General features: G+C 48.9%; 1 protein-coding gene across 4 annotated transcripts in view; it reads left to right on the top strand.

Annotated features, from left to right (window-relative positions):
• The window catches only part of Igsf9b (immunoglobulin superfamily member 9B), a 52,606-nt gene that overhangs the window by 17,184 nt on the left and 20,290 nt on the right, over positions 1-15,132 (top strand). For 2 of the 4 annotated variants that reach the window (XM_047519327.1, XM_047519329.1), the window contains exons 4-15: positions 1,257-1,408; positions 1,736-1,853; positions 2,996-3,137; positions 3,449-3,594; positions 6,191-6,333; positions 6,616-6,756; positions 6,844-6,960; positions 7,237-7,387; positions 8,527-8,650; positions 11,167-11,342; positions 12,751-12,977; positions 13,821-13,905. In XM_047519327.1, coding sequence (XP_047375283.1) covers positions 1,257-1,408; positions 1,736-1,853; positions 2,996-3,137; positions 3,449-3,594; positions 6,191-6,333; positions 6,616-6,756; positions 6,844-6,960; positions 7,237-7,387; positions 8,527-8,650; positions 11,167-11,342; positions 12,751-12,977; positions 13,821-13,905 — 1,722 coding nt within the window. The remainder of the gene's footprint in view (positions 1-1,256; positions 1,409-1,735; positions 1,854-2,995; positions 3,138-3,448; positions 3,595-6,190; positions 6,334-6,615; positions 6,757-6,843; positions 6,961-7,236; positions 7,388-8,526; positions 8,651-11,166; positions 11,343-12,750; positions 12,978-13,820; positions 13,906-15,132) is intronic. The other 2 variants (XM_047519328.1, XM_047519330.1) reach the window with 2 other exon arrangements.

Here is a 15,132-nt window from a genome sequence, read left to right as displayed (position 1 = left end):
TATAGAGTTCTAGAGAGAACCCCAAATATATAAAACCCTGAGGTTGGAAGTGCTTGCCACATTGGAGGAAGACTAAGAAGGTGATGTGTCTAAAGCACAGGTAGGGGAGAATGTTTTAGGAGATGAGTTTGGGGCTGGTCAGGACCAAATCCTAAAACCTTGTGATGAATTCTTAATTCAGGACTGTGCAGAGGGGAGGGAGACCCCCAAAAACTCTTCCTTAGAGCTTCAGTGGTTCCTGGAGAAATGAAAACCATGAAAGTAATGGCAGAATAACTATTTTGTAAAAATATGTCTGCATTTTATAAGATCCTTTTCACAAACATGATCTCATTTATTCCTCACATCAGTTCCAGAGTGTGGAGGTTTTAGGTAAAGCCCAGAGAGATTGAGGAACCAAAGTTATAAAGCAAGTGGCAAGCTAGCACTTGAACTCAGATCCTGAGCTTTGGGTGCCTTTAGAGGTGCTCAGAGTGGCTTGCTTTAGGGTTGGTGTTAGGGCCATTTTGGAAGATCCTAGAACCAGTAGTCCAAGAGGTTAAGACTGACTGGATTGCTTCTACAAGTAGTTCAGGTGATGGAACTAAATATCTTAAAAATTGTTTATACAAACAGGATGGGGTTTTAATTATATTTCAATGTAGGAAAAAGATAACCTAGCATAATCAGAGGACAGTTATAGAGGGAGTGGCCTGCAGAGGGAGCTGTCTACCTTTATCCAATGGAAGCCAGAGTGGGAGGCAGGTAGATACTTTTCTTTGCAGAATCTGGGAAATTTAAGACTATGTAGCCTTGGCCTGGGATCTATGTTAGTCCTAGATGTGTCTCAGATGACAAATGTCCTAGGAATATGTCCTAGGAATATGGGGACCTGGCTGAGAGGAAATGTGGAAGTATAGTTCCTATGCATCATGATAATCCTGAGGGAAAACACTGAAAGGTGGTAGAAATTTTGGGGACCACAGAGAGCTGTCTTGTGTATATCATGTACCTAGTGCTGACCATGGCAGCTTCCCTGTAGTAGATGCTCAATAAGTATTTTACTGGAAGTATCTAAGTTTGGTGGGTAAAGCATAGGATTTGTACCCAGCCAGACTGAGATTGGATCCCAAATCTCCCCTTCCCTGTGATACTCCTAGGCAGGACTTTCCCCATCTCTACCTTCGTTGCACCATCCTTGCATTCTGCAGAGTTGCAATGAGAGTTCTGTATGGGTGGGCTGGTTCCATCCCTCACCTTCGTGGTCTCCTTTGCAGCCCCTCCCACCTTTACAGAAACACCCCCCCAGTACATCGAGGCCAAGGAGGGTGGCAGTATTACCATGACCTGCACAGCTTTTGGGAACCCCAAGCCCATCGTCACCTGGCTCAAGGAGGGAACGCTCCTCGGTGCTAGTGGGAAGTACCAGGTGAGCGTGGCTGTAGGCTGGGACTGCTGCGGTCACTCTTCCTCACCCTTCCTCCCTGCCCTTCTCTCCCCTCCAAGGCAGATGACCATTGACACTACTGTGCAGGTACAAGGTGGAGGCAAGAAAGCCAATAACCTGACCTGGCTGCAGGCATCCCCTCTGGGTGTCTTGGAGGGAGATGGACAAGGAGGCACCTACTCTCTGGATCCCCTGATGCATGCGTTCCTGGGGCCTTCTCCAGCCCAGCTTCTCTGCATCCCTCTACCTGAGGGCTGCATTCGTGGGACCCACAGATGGGTGTGAACTGTGTTTGTCCTCCACCCCTAGGTGAGTGACGGCAGCCTGACAGTGACATCTGTCAGTCGGGAGGACAGAGGCGCCTATACCTGTCGAGCATATAGTATCCAGGGGGAGGCTGTGCACACGACTCACCTGCTGGTACAAGGTAGGGGGATATTTCCTTTTTCTCCTGAGCTCTTGCAGGGGGTGCCCAGCCCTGCTGAGCGACAATGGTATTCTCCTGGGCATAGTTTGCATAGCTGGGGGTAATGGAGATACCAGAGGACCATGGGAGCTGGACAGGGGCTCCTGTATCACACATCCCTCACTGGTTGTACCTCCTATCCTGGCCTGCCCGGGAAAGAGCACCCCACAGTGTAGCAGGGAGGCACTGTGCTGAATGGACTTCTGGTTTCCCTCTGTCTGGATAGCATCTTTACCATGCCTCTACCTCCTCAGGAGAGGAGACCTCCCTCAGGTTGTCTATCCATTAGTGACGGCATCAATAAATAAAGATAAGGACTTGATCCAAGCCCCAGACATTTAAACAACACCAAGAGCATTTGGCAGAGCTGGGTCTGTACAGTCAGCGCGGAGAGATGCTGCTCTGTCCAGCCTGGGCCCCAAGAGTGCCCCAGAAGGGGTGGACACTCACTCCCCAGATTATGTGGAATCCTGTGAAGAGGTTTCTGCTTCTCCACCCACCACCTACTGGAGGGATAGGGAGAGTTGGTGGCAGCTGTGTACGGCTGAGAGAGTGGCTGCAGTTGTAGTTGTTCCTTCTGCTCTGAGGGCTGAGCAGCAGTCAGGGCCAGAGGTCCCTCTGTAGCTTGGCTGGATGCTGCTCCTCTCTCAGGAAAGAGCTGGCTGCAGCTCTGCCTCTTTTTCCCACAGCCAGTACCAGGAACTTCTGGAATTTCGTTCTCCCTTCAGCCCCCAGCCTCTTCTCTACTGAGCTGTCCTTTACCTCTGACCGCTAGGCAGTCGCAAGGCTCTGTCTCCTCCAGAGACAAGATTATTCCTTGCTGCAGATTTTTAAAAAGCAGATTTCCTCCTGCATGTCTCCTACTCAAGATTTGCTGGATCAGGGTGGGCAGGAAGGGTGTGTGTGAGGGGTGGATAGATGGCTAGATGAGGGTGGAGTGGAGGGAGGATGACTGAACCCTGTAGTGGCTAAAAATCACTGTGACAACTGTTCAGGCCATACTCCTGCAGTGCTCCTCCCTGACTACCTCAGACCTTCCTGGGAGGCTTGGTGTGGTTGCTCTGCCTCCTCAGGAGGTGATGTTTATTTCCTGTTCTCTCTAGGGCCTCCTTTCATTGTTTCCCCTCCTGAGAACATCACCGTCAACATCTCCCAGGATGCTCTGCTCACCTGCAGGGCAGAGGCGTATCCCGGCAACCTCACCTACACCTGGTACTGGCAGGATGAGAACGTCTACTTCCAGAAGTGAGCAGCTCACAGGGTTTCCCCAGATCAGCAGGGGCAAGGGACTCTGAGCAGGGGCTTTTCAGCCTGCCTGCTGTAGAGATTGCAGAGGTGGGGAAAGTGGAAAGTCTGGTTCTTGTGTCTCACATACTCAGGCCAGTCTTTGCGTGGAGGGACCTTGAGAAAGGAATCCTGAGAGTGACAAGAACACTGGGTCTCCTTGCTGCACCTAGGGGAGGTGAAGGTGACCCTTGCTTGGGTGTCTGCTGTGAGATCCTCTTCTCCCACCTACCAATAGCACTCACTTCCTTGTTTCCTTGCTGGGTTTGCAGTGACCTGAAGCTGAGGGTGCGCATCCTGATTGATGGGACACTGATCATCTTCCGGGTGAAGCCAGAGGATGCTGGGAAGTACACCTGCGTTCCTAGCAACAGCCTGGGGCGTTCCCCATCTGCCTCAGCTTATCTGACTGTGCAGTGTGAGTAGGGGTGAGGGAGAGTGTTTGTGGGTGTTCCAAAAGATTCAAGCCACATTAGCCAGATTGGAGGCTGGAGGGCAGCTAAGACTAAGCACCTTTCAGGGGAATGTGGGTGGAGGAATAAATGAGGGAGGAAAGAACTAACTCTTGCTAGACATCTTTTATGGGCCAGGCATCACTGTATGCCCATTAATTCATTGCCAAGCAAAGGTCAGGTTCAAGGATAATCTGACCTTCTCTTTGAACAGTTGCCCTTCAGAATGGTTGTTTTGGCATTGAATGCTATACGTTGAACGAGTCATTATTAGTTTATTTTTTTCTCAGGTGTTTGAGGGAGCACAGCTTAGAACCAGTACAGGATTAGTTTTCTGCCAGCCTCACTCTGTCTTTCCACAATATGGACCAAGTCTGGGGTGAGGGGAAGAGGACCCTTTTCTGGGATACCTTGGTCCATTTCCCATACCTGGCTCCCTGTGTCTGCCTCCTTGTTCCTCTCCAGGGCTGCTGGAGATCCAAATGAATGAACCTCATTCTCACTCCAGAACAATTGAGGACCTCTGTGTGAGCACAATTCAGTATGCTAATCTTTAATACTTGAGTGCCGGTTGCTTTCCTACCCCCTGGCAAGCTGAGCATTATGAGAAAGAGAGAGAAAGAAGGATGTGTAATGAGGATTAATATCCTGCTTTTGATTTGTGGATGGCCCCATCACTCAGACAACAAAGGCTCCATGATGTTGCTGTAGGTGACAGACACTTCATCATTGGATCGCTAGTATGGGAGAATTGCATACACCCAAGGCACAGAGTGGCAGGAGTGAGAAGTGTAGCAGACTGGAGACAGATTTGCCCTTAGTCAGCCTAGGAGCTGAAAAGAAGTAGAGGAATAGTTGTGGCCCAAGAGGTGGCACTCCTCCAACTCAGCTGCACCAAGCTGGGTGTTTGGGACCCAATTACTATTGAGTGACCAAGATGGCAGAGCTAAGCTTGACCGGCTGAGCCTCATTGAACCCCTCACCTCAGACTTGTATCATCTTCTCCCCTCTGTGGAATGACTGCGGGGGTTGGCAAAGACCTCTGTTCTCCGGTTTTATTGGCAGCAACTTGAAAGGATGTGTAGCATGGTATAGTATAAATCCCAAGCTTTTAAGTGCTGTGACACCCAGAACATTGGGTGCATCTCACCAGACCTGACCAGGAAGTGAATAAATTGCTCCTAAGTGACTCAGAATGTAGCCAAGTTGTTCTGAACCTGAAAGAAGGAGCAGACTCCATCTCACAGGTGTTTCCTATCCCTTTGGACTATATGCAGGGATGCCACCTGAACAAGAAAGTGGCAATGACTCTGGTGGCCTGGATGGGATAAGGGATGGTCTTCAGAAGGATGTTGATCCTAATTAGGATGCAGATTCCATGCTTGAAGATGTAGGCCATCTTTCTGTTGGGAGCAGTGTTTAGTTTCCCCATTTCTCCCCAGTGCCGGCACCACCACCCACTCCCACTTGTCCTTTTTTACCTTCTTCCTGCCTTCAAAGAGAATCCAGGGGGGTGAGATTTACAGGTGGGTGAGACAAGGATCTTTATTTCTGCTAAAGAGCAGTGTTCAGAGTATTTCCCATTCATAAACCCTTTGAAAACCTTGGAGGAAAAAAAAAAAAGACTCTACCATACAAAAGTAGGAAGCTATGTCTAAATATATAACTCGGCCTGGTATTTATGTAATGCTGTTCTCTGAAGAGTTCAAATGCTTAAAAGCTACCAGCTCATTCATCCTCACAGCCTCCCTAGTTCTGGATCCTTCTTCATAGCCCTTGGAAGGATTGAGCAGAGGTGACTCAGCCGCATCACAGGGCTGCAGGGCCACTCTCCTCTGTCTCAGAGCCTTTCATCTGTGCTGTGGCCAGGGTTGATTCTGCATTTCAACTGCAGAGTCCAGTGGAAGACTGAGGCAGAGGGAGCTAGACAACCAGCAGAAGGAACAGAGAGGAGAAAAAGTACCAATGTGATTACGATGGCCTTATACATAGAACTGAAGATGTTATGTTGGCTCAGGATATGCAGAGAGCGAATTGCTGCTCAAGAGAGACCTTGGGATAAGGAACCAAAGGGGAAAGACATCATCAATGTTGGCTTTGAGGTTCAGAATTTAGGGGCTGAGGGAATTGGACATGGAGAATTCTTGCCTGTAAATGTCTGTGAATTGAGGAATTTAAGAGTACTGAAAACTGGGGCAGTCCAGAATTTGTCTTTGAATGCCTCCAAACATTCTTTAAAAATGCTTAAAGTTCTTAAAAACATGCTAGGTGTGGCAGACAAAAGTCTGCAGTCTGACCTGGCTGGCTGTGTGTGGCCCCTGGGCTATAATTTCCAGAGAGCTGGGTTTGTTGTCCCCATTATCCATTGTGGCCCTGGTACGTAGTGCTGTGTTGAGCACTGAGGAGCCAAGTGGTAAGTATTTGCTGACTGGTGGATGGATATGAGGCTGTGCCTTGCAAGCACAATGCCTGGTTTATGCTCTGGCTCACCTTCTGTCTGGATTTCTCTTCTGACTTCTCTTATTATAGCTCTTCTCTCTCACCCACACTACCTCTTTTCAGACCCAGCCCGTGTCCTCAACATGCCCCCTGTAATTTATGTGCCCGTGGGAATCCATGGCTATATCCGCTGCCCTGTGGACGCAGAGCCACCGGCCACCGTGGTGAAGTGGAACAAGGACGGCCGCCCCCTGCAGGTGGAGAAGGTGTGAGCGAGATGCTTGTTGGCATTCAGAATGAGAAGTGCCCTGCTGATAATTTTGCTATCTCTGGGTTCTGGTTCTCTGCCAGGGCTCCTCCAGCCCTAAAAAAAAAAAAAAAAAAAAAAAAAAAAGTCCCACTAAGGTTTGGCTGTTCTCCCAGGGCACCTAGGTGGCGCCTGCCCTAGGCTGTACTGCTGTTCTGTCTGTCCCATGCTCTGTCTAGAGTGGTGGGACAGAGCATCCGCTTCCTGACCACTGCTCCTTGCTCTCGTCTGTGTCTGGCAGAACCTGGGTTGGACCTTGATGGAGGATGGCTCTATTCGAATTGAGGAGGCCACAGAGGAGGCTCTTGGGACTTACACCTGTGTGCCTTACAACACCTTGGGGACCATGGGCCAGTCTGCGCCTGCACGGCTTGTCCTGAAGGTGAGACCCTAGGGCTGCGTGTGGGTGGCTTCATAAGAGGGGGCACCTGAAAGCCCAACTTCATGCACGTGCCTCTGCTCCCCCCAGGACCCCCCGTATTTCACGGTGCTACCAGGTTGGGAGTATAGGCAGGAGGCTGGCCGGGAGCTGCTCATCCCCTGTGCAGCTGCAGGGGACCCCTTCCCTGTCATCACTTGGAGAAAGGTACCTGGGCTCTCAGGCTCCTGGGCTGTGGCATAGGTGGGAGAACCCAGTGACCAGATCTGCTCTGGACCTACACTAATGGGTCAGATGTCAAGGGGGATGTGACTTCTTAGAGCAGTGGGTGGTCTGAGGAGGGACAGTGGGAAGGTGTGGTCCAAGGGCCCAGGGATTGCCCCTTACTATCCTTATCCTCCTCAGACTCTTGAGCTATTATCTGCTCCTTTCCTAACCTCAGTCCCTGCTTCCACCTCTTCCTTGTCTTCTTGTTTGGCCAAGGTAGGGAAGCCCAGCAGAAGCAAGCACAGTGCCCTGCCCAGTGGGAGTCTCCAGTTTCGCGCCCTGAGTAAGGAGGACCACGGGGAGTGGGAATGTGTCGCCACTAATGTGGTCACAAGCATCACTGCCAGCACCCACCTCACTGTCATCGGTACGTGAACGGTGGGCTGGGCTGGGTGGGTGGTAGGGCAGAGTTGGGTCTGGGCATCAGATACCAAGAGGCATTCTGTGATGACTATCCATGCTTTGCAGTCATCTTTCTTAGGTCAGTCCAACCTTGAACCCAGAGCCCACCACCTGTAGGCTGTGAAAGTGAAGGTCCACATGAGTCTAGTTCTTGGGGAGGACAGAAAAATTAATGTACTTAGAAACCCACCTGATACAAGAAGGCAGCTGTATGGTCAGTAGGAACACTGGGGACTTGGAATTTAAAGGACTGTGGGAAAGAAAGCTGGTGGAACTGGAATGAGGGACGATTGGACCATGTGGCATCTTGAACAGGGTACCAAGCTGAGTCCTGAGGGCTCAACCTGGTATCGGAGGCTGGTGCAGGAGAAGGTGATTGGTGTTCCTGTTTCCTGGCATTTCTGGGTCTGATTGCCTAGCGTGTGCCTCCCTAGGACCTCAGCCTGTCTCCTTGTAGCTTGTCCCCCAAGCTGATTGTTCTGAGCCACAATCATAACCATGGCTAACTGTCTGAACTTTCAGTTTCAGTGTTGGGCTCTGAACCAGTTGGTCTGCACACCTAGTCATTTACAACCTGGGAGGTGGGAGCTGATGGATCCCAAGGTTACATTTGTTAGAATGAGGCTGGTGTGGACTGAGCACATCGACCAGTGTCACATCACTAATAACAGATGGGACCAGGACTCAGACCTGAGTTGATGTATTTATTACCTGCCATGTTGTGCTGTCTCATACCAGCATTTGGGTACATTGTGACGCTTTTTATAGGAAGTGATGTTTTTTTGGTTTGCTCAGAGGAAGCACAGGAGTTTGGGCTGGGTTGAAGAGGGTTCTGGTTACCCTATGTTCTATCCTCCTGAGGTTCAGGTGGTCTCTTGCTAGTGAGACTAGACTGCAGGGTGGGACAGACTTCTTTTTCTTAAGCTGGTAGGGTCAGGGGACCAGCACCTCAGGGACTTCACTTGTCCTTAACCACTTAAGGTGATGCATTAGCTCCATACTTTGGTCTCTCTTGGGTTCCCTGCAGCAAGATGATGGGTAAATAGGCTCAGGTGCAAATAGGCTCAGCTCCTTTCAGTCTGAGAGGTCTCCCTTGGTCTCCAGGCACCAGCCCCCATGCCCCGGGCAGTGTCCGGGTCCAGGTCTCCATGACAACTGCCAACGTGTCCTGGGAGCCAGGCTATGATGGAGGCTACGAGCAGACATTCTCAGTTTGGTACGGACCTCTGTGAGTCAGCCCCGCATGCTTTGCTTTCTGCTTCTCCCTTTCCCGTCCAACACAGGCAGTCCTGGGGTGGGTAGAGGGTCAAAGGAGGATATGTCTGAACTTGCTAGCCCTGCAGACAGCAAAGTGGGTTAGACAGTGACTAGTTCTTATGGGCTCTGGGGGATGTCGTAAGGGATTTGGTATCCCTGAGTTTCCACCCTGAAGGTTAGGGAAGCCTGTTTGAGCCTTTGTGTAAATTGTCTATGATCCTCTGTAGCTCTTTCCCAGCTTATCTCAACTGCCCGCCCCCACTTTTGTGTCCTCCCTCATTCTTTTTTTCGTTTTGGTACTGGGTATTGAACCCAGGGGTGCTTAACCCTGGAGCCAGATCTCCAGCCTTTTTATTTTTTTATTTTGAGATAGAGTCTTGCCAAGTTGCTTAGAGCCTTGCTAAGTTGCTGAGGCTGGCCTTGAACTTGTGATCCTCTTGCCTCAACCTCCCAAGTTCCTGGGATTATAGGCATGTGCTACCACACTGGATGCATCCTCAGCATCCTCATTCTTTTTTTTTTTTTTTTTTTTTTTTTTGAGGTTCCTCTGGAGTCTGGAAGAGATTCCTAATTGTTAAGGACTTTGTGAAATAGCCAGACCTGAAATGAAGAGTGTAATTTTTATTCTCTCCCTTGCCCAGTGGTTCTAGAAGCCAATATGGAGAGCTTGTGTTCACTTTACTGACCCTGTCTCCATCAGCTGCACTTTCTAGAACACTGTATTGATTGTTTTCATGTCTCTGTTATTAATTCAGTCAGATGCAGTGATGTGAGATCTTTGCCCAAACCTTAGGATAGGTAAAGATTTCAAAAATGCATGAACCAGGGTGGGCACAGGAGGAACAGGAATGGTGGGAAGAGAAGTCCAGTGGAATTCCCTCCCATCCCCCTAGAGCTCTGACTCCATATTCTTGTCCTGAGCCAAAACTTCTGCCTGTGTCACCGTTGACATCCTTGTGTGGGGAGGTCAAACCTCCTCACGTTATCCTTTTCCAACCTCTCCCACCTGGGCCTATTTTTCTAGCTAGGCTCAGTCTGAGTGTGGGGAGGGGGAAAAACAGATGCCAGAGCAGAACTCAGGGGAACTCATGGAGGCCCCATGAGATACTCCTCAACAGTGCAGAAGATTAAGAAGGGAGCCTGCCCTGTTTTCTGTCATAATGGTTTGGGACTGTTCCCAGGCTGAGAATCCTGGGTATTTTGAATTTTAGATAGGTGATCTGACCCTGGAATGGGGTGGGGGTTTGGGGGAGGGGTGAAGCTGAAACTAGAATATCCTTCCAACCCATTATCTTGGTTCCTTCCACAGCAGGGCAAGGGGTGGGAACTCCTCATACTGCCAGGGTCTGCTATAAGATGCTGGCTAGGGGAGGGGTTTTTGGCATGGCTGAGCCATCTTTGGGGTTGCCCCTGTGGAAGGGCTGGGCACACATCCTGGGCCTTCCCTTGCTGCTTGTGGTGCTGCTCCACACTGCTGCTCATCTGCATTGCTTTATCACACTCTGCTCACTTGCTTTGGTGCCCTGGGTGGGGAAAAGTGGGTGCCAAGGTTGGGGAGGTCTCTTTTCCTCTTTTCTTTTTTTGACTGCCTCCAACTCTCCCTGTACTGACTCAGACATTTGATTCTAGCTTCTTTTTGCTGTTTCTGCTGCCTCAGCTCACCCTCCTGGGCATACATGGGAGCGGCCTTTAAACCTAGAGGGGAAGCCTGTGGCCATCAGCTAAATTATAGCTCAGGTCTGCCAAAGCTGGCCAATCCCATAGGAAAATGTCTCCTCCCTGTGGTGATGTGATGGTACTGCACCTGTAGCAGGTGGCTTCATTGCCTGTTGGAAGTTTGGGAGCCCTTTAGAACCATAGAAAATCCTTACCCTTACACACACACAGGTTGACCTTCTCCTTGATTGTGATTTCTAACCTTTAAGGCCTTAGGGATCCTGGTCCCACTGTGGGAAAACCCCTGATCATTTTGCCATTTTCCTTGGACATCCTCAGATGACCCAAATCTGATTGGCCTAAGTGAGCTTCCTGAGTTACTCTGGTTCTCACTTTGGACTCTCCCTGGAAGGTGGGCAGCCATTGTCACCTGGGTTCTTTCCCTAGTCCTGCCATGATTCAGTTGCTTATCTTTACTTTCCAGTGTCCCTGTACTCCCAAGGCAGAGCCCACTCATAGGGTGGTGTGCAGGAAGGGACTCTCTCACAGTGCAACTTGTAATCTGATCAGTGTCTGCAGCATGATTTATACATGAGACTCCCTTTCTTTAGCGGAGGTACCAGTGGTGGTGGGTGACCCTGCATCATAAGGGTTGGCACAGCAAGAGCCGGGCAGGTCACCCTACCTTGGCCATCCCCTCTTCCTGTCCTGGAACCTGGGAATGCTTGTCCTCTCACTGCCTTCTCCTTGAGGACCTTGCATGTATGCTCTTCTCTCCAGTGTGACCCACCCCACCCCTTGTCCCCCATTCTTTCTCTCTCTTTTGGCCAGGATGAAGCGGGCACAGTTTGGGCCCCATGACTGGCTGTCCTTGTCAGTGCCACCGGGCCCTAGCTGGTTGCTGGTGGACACCCTGGAGCCCGAGACCGCATACCAGTTCAGTGTTCTGGCCCAGAACAAGCTGGGAACCAGCGCCTTCAGTGAGGTGGTCACTGTGAACACTTTAGGTGAGGGTCTGGGGCTGGTATGTCTGGGGCTATTTTCTTGCAGAGCTGGGATAAAAATGATGATGGCCATGGTCTAGAGCTATTGTTTAGGGCTTAGTTTGTACATGCCTGGCACCTTACTAAGTACTCTCTATAGTGGTTCCGTTTGATTTCCTTTTGACGACTTGTCATGTTCTTCTATTGGGTCTGTCTGTTCCCATGTCACAGTATATTTACCCAAATTCCTGTTGCAGCCTCAGATAGAAAGAAGAGCTTTTATATTTTGCCCTTCCTAACTAGGCCATGTGTTTGTATGCCCTGTGGCATCACAGGAGAGACTGGGAATCTTTCTCCTACAGTTGAGTTTGCCCTCTTCTTCTTCTTCTTTTTTTTTTTTTTTTTTGACTGTTGCCAGGTAGAGTCAGGGACACAACTCCAACCCCATTTCCAGAATCCTTTTCTGTACTGTCACAAGGATGAGCAGCAGGGGTGTGAGGCTCACCCCCAGCTCTAAAGTGCCTCTGCTGGGCCTCATTTTGTGCCCCTGGGCCAAGGAAGGATTTGGGAGAGTGAATAGTGTGACATGAGAAGATTTTCCTAGTTTCTGAGACGGGAACCAAAGATACAGTCATATGTCACTTACTAGCAGGGGCACAACCTGAGGATCCCTGTGAAATGTGCTATTAAGCAGTACTCTCCTTGCGTGAACACTATAGAGTATACCTAAGCAAACCTGAATGGTACAGCACAGGAGAAAGTGATGTGTCAAGAGACACTGTAAACACGAGATGTATGAAGCTGATGCTGGTAGAGCAGGGCATGTTTTACAGGGAAATTTTTCTTTTAAATAAATAGGAGTATACTATGATAAAAAGTATAGTATAGTAAATACATAAACCAGTGACACTTTTTTTTTAAGTATTCTGTACTGTACACAGTTGTATGTGCCACACTTTTACATGACTGGCAGCGTAATAGGTTTGTTTGCTCAGCATCACCACAAATATGAATAAAGCATTATTCTATGATGTTATCATAATTACTCTGTCACTCACCAATGGGAATTTTTTTAGCTCCATTATAAACTCATGGGACCAGTACCACATGTGGGTCCTTGTTGACCAAAATGTTATGCGATGCATAGATTGTACTTTAATTATATTTAATTCTTCCTTCTTCCCTGTAGTCCCTATTTTTTCCCTTTTAAAGAGGTACCTGGTTTCCTCATGTATGTTCTTTAGACCTACTCTGAAGGTAGCTACTGTCCTTGACTTCCCTTCCCTTGGACCAGAAGGGCCACTCTAAGTGACACCCTCTTCCCCTCTAAAATGGTATATTGGTTCCTGGTCCACTCTTACTCCCATGTGGGTTGGGGAGACATGGTCACCTCAGTGTTCCTGATACCATCTTCCTTTTCCCTCCGCTGCAGCATTCCCTATTACAACTCCAGAACCCCTGGTGCTGGTTACCCCACCAAGGTGCCTCACAGCCAATCGGACCCAGCAGGGTGTGCTCCTGTCCTGGCTCCCACCTGCCAACCACAGCTTCCCTATTGATCGCTATATCATGGAGTTCCGAGTTGGGGAGCGCTGGGAGATGCTAGATGATGCCATTCCAGGCACTGATGGAGAATTCTTTGCCAAGGATCTCTCGCAGGTGGGGGCCTTGCTTTTCCTTGCCTCTTCTTCCCAGATTCTGGAAGTGTCGTAACTCTTTCTAGAGCCACTAGAAACTTGGAGTCACTTGGATCAGGGGCCCAAGGCTAAACTCTACACTGTACCTCTCCACCTACATTCCTGGATTCTCCCACATCTACTACCAAGGTTTAGACTCTTTGGGTCATGGCCGCTAAGGTCCCTCAGGTTCAGAGCCAGTTTGGTGACAGTGGGTACTTGTGCTGGATAGATGGTTCTTCCTAAGGACAAAGACCAACTAGGGCAGGATGACAGGCCAACGTGTGTCTTCAGAACACTGTCCTCAGCTTTTTGCTGAGGGATGGGTAGAGGAGATCTCAGAAGGATTTTCTCCTAGGTTAGCACAGCAAAGGACCTGTCCTTTAACAATTTAGAGCCACTGGAGGAAAACACGTTGTCTTTCTTTCTTTCTTTCTTTCTTTCTTTTTTCTAGCAATCTCCCCTGAATGGTGAATGTCTCTCTTGGGAGAGGAAGCAGCTCAGATACAATCTCATTCTGTCTTTCTTCCCTGGGCTCTCATTTAGTGGTATGCTGAGATGGGTTCACAGTGACTTTTGAGAGGCCGTTGCACATGAATCTTTGCAAGTCTTTCAGAGACCTCATATTCGTAGCTTTATATGAACCATGGTGAGAATACCTATACCATAGCAATTGGCCAGTGCTTGCAATCACCATTTAATACTCACCAGGGACCTCAGTGCCCGGGCACCCTCTTATGTGGAAGTCATTTCTAGGATCTATAGTGATGGAAGAAGTGGTATCTCAGGTCCCTTAACTGACTGGGTATTGTCCTGTGTCCTGTAGGACACCTGGTATGAGTTCCGGGTTCTGGCTGTCATGCAGGATCTGATCAGTGAACCCAGCAACATCGCCGGAGTCTCCAGCACAGGTACTTTGGGGATGGAAGTTCTGCTATAGTAATAGGGACAGAAAACCCCAGAACTGCTTAAAAGTTCTTTTGTGAAACAGGACAGATTGGGTTAGAAACTAAGATGTTCAGTTGAAATTGCAGGAGTCAAAGCATTTCTGAAACCCATCAGATCCATGCTTCCATGATGCTTGGAATTTTATCCCCCTAAAGAGCTGGGTTTCTGATAATTCTATGGGATAACCACAGAAGGAAATTCAATGACTCTCATTACAGTTGTCAAAAAGAACTTGATTTAAGTACTGTTTGCTATACATTTTGTGTCCTCTAGTGCTGTACTGCATAATGGGGGTGGGACTGTGCATTGGAGGGAAGAAGCAGAGGGTCAACAAGTGTTTATTGGATGCCTATTATAGGCTTCTTTATAATTATGTGGGTTTTATTTGGAAAATTGTTGTTTGGTGTTGTTTTGCCTTCCTTCCTCTCCCTAGATTTTTTTCAGGCTAAATAAAGCCAACTCCCTAGCATTTTCTCCATTTATCTCTCTTTCTCTTGGCACCAGTCCCATTTCTACATGTCTTCTCTCCAGCTCCAGTTCCTGAAACAGAGCAAAGTCCCCTCCCCCAGGGAAGTGGTATCTTTGGTATGGAAAAGGCTCTTGCCTAGCAAGCAAACCATGGCCCCGTTTCCTTGGACTCTGCATGCACAGAGACCTCTGGGACCAGGGAGAAGGATCTTGGCCAAAAGCTCACTCACTGAGCCTCCTGGAGTTACAGAAGCACTGGTGTGACCAGGTTGAGGAAGGGCAGAACTGGAGCTGCAAGGGAGCTTGGGGGAGGGGAAGAACTGGAATGTGATTTGTCATATATATTAGGCACCCTAGGTTTTGTTGTAAAACTGTTACCTCCTGTAGGCAGCAGAACCTAGCTTTCTTCTGTCTTGGCTTCCCTCCAGGAAGACTAGAGAGATGTAGGAACAAGGAAGCTTACAGCCAAAGCCAAAGTTGAAGGCTTGAACGTTTTGTTTGCTCGTTTCCGTAAACTCTTCTGTGTTCGTAGCTTTCTGTTTTGCTTCCAGAAGGAAACATGCCTAGTCAGATGATTCCACACAGGCAAAGGGGATGCAGCAACCTCAGCATTTGTTTTCCTCTCAGCCTATCAGCATAATTTGGATTATTTTTATCCATTATTATTATTGACATAGCAATGAATTCTGGCCAAATATATCACAATATATTGACTTTCCATC

The sequence above is a fragment of the Sciurus carolinensis genome, chromosome 11 (assembly GCF_902686445.1).
Source record: "Sciurus carolinensis chromosome 11, mSciCar1.2, whole genome shotgun sequence".
Classification (NCBI taxonomy): Eukaryota; Metazoa; Chordata; class Mammalia; order Rodentia; family Sciuridae; genus Sciurus; species Sciurus carolinensis.
The sequence above is the reverse complement of the archived record's forward strand: the minus strand, read 5'-3'. Positions and strand labels throughout refer to the sequence as shown.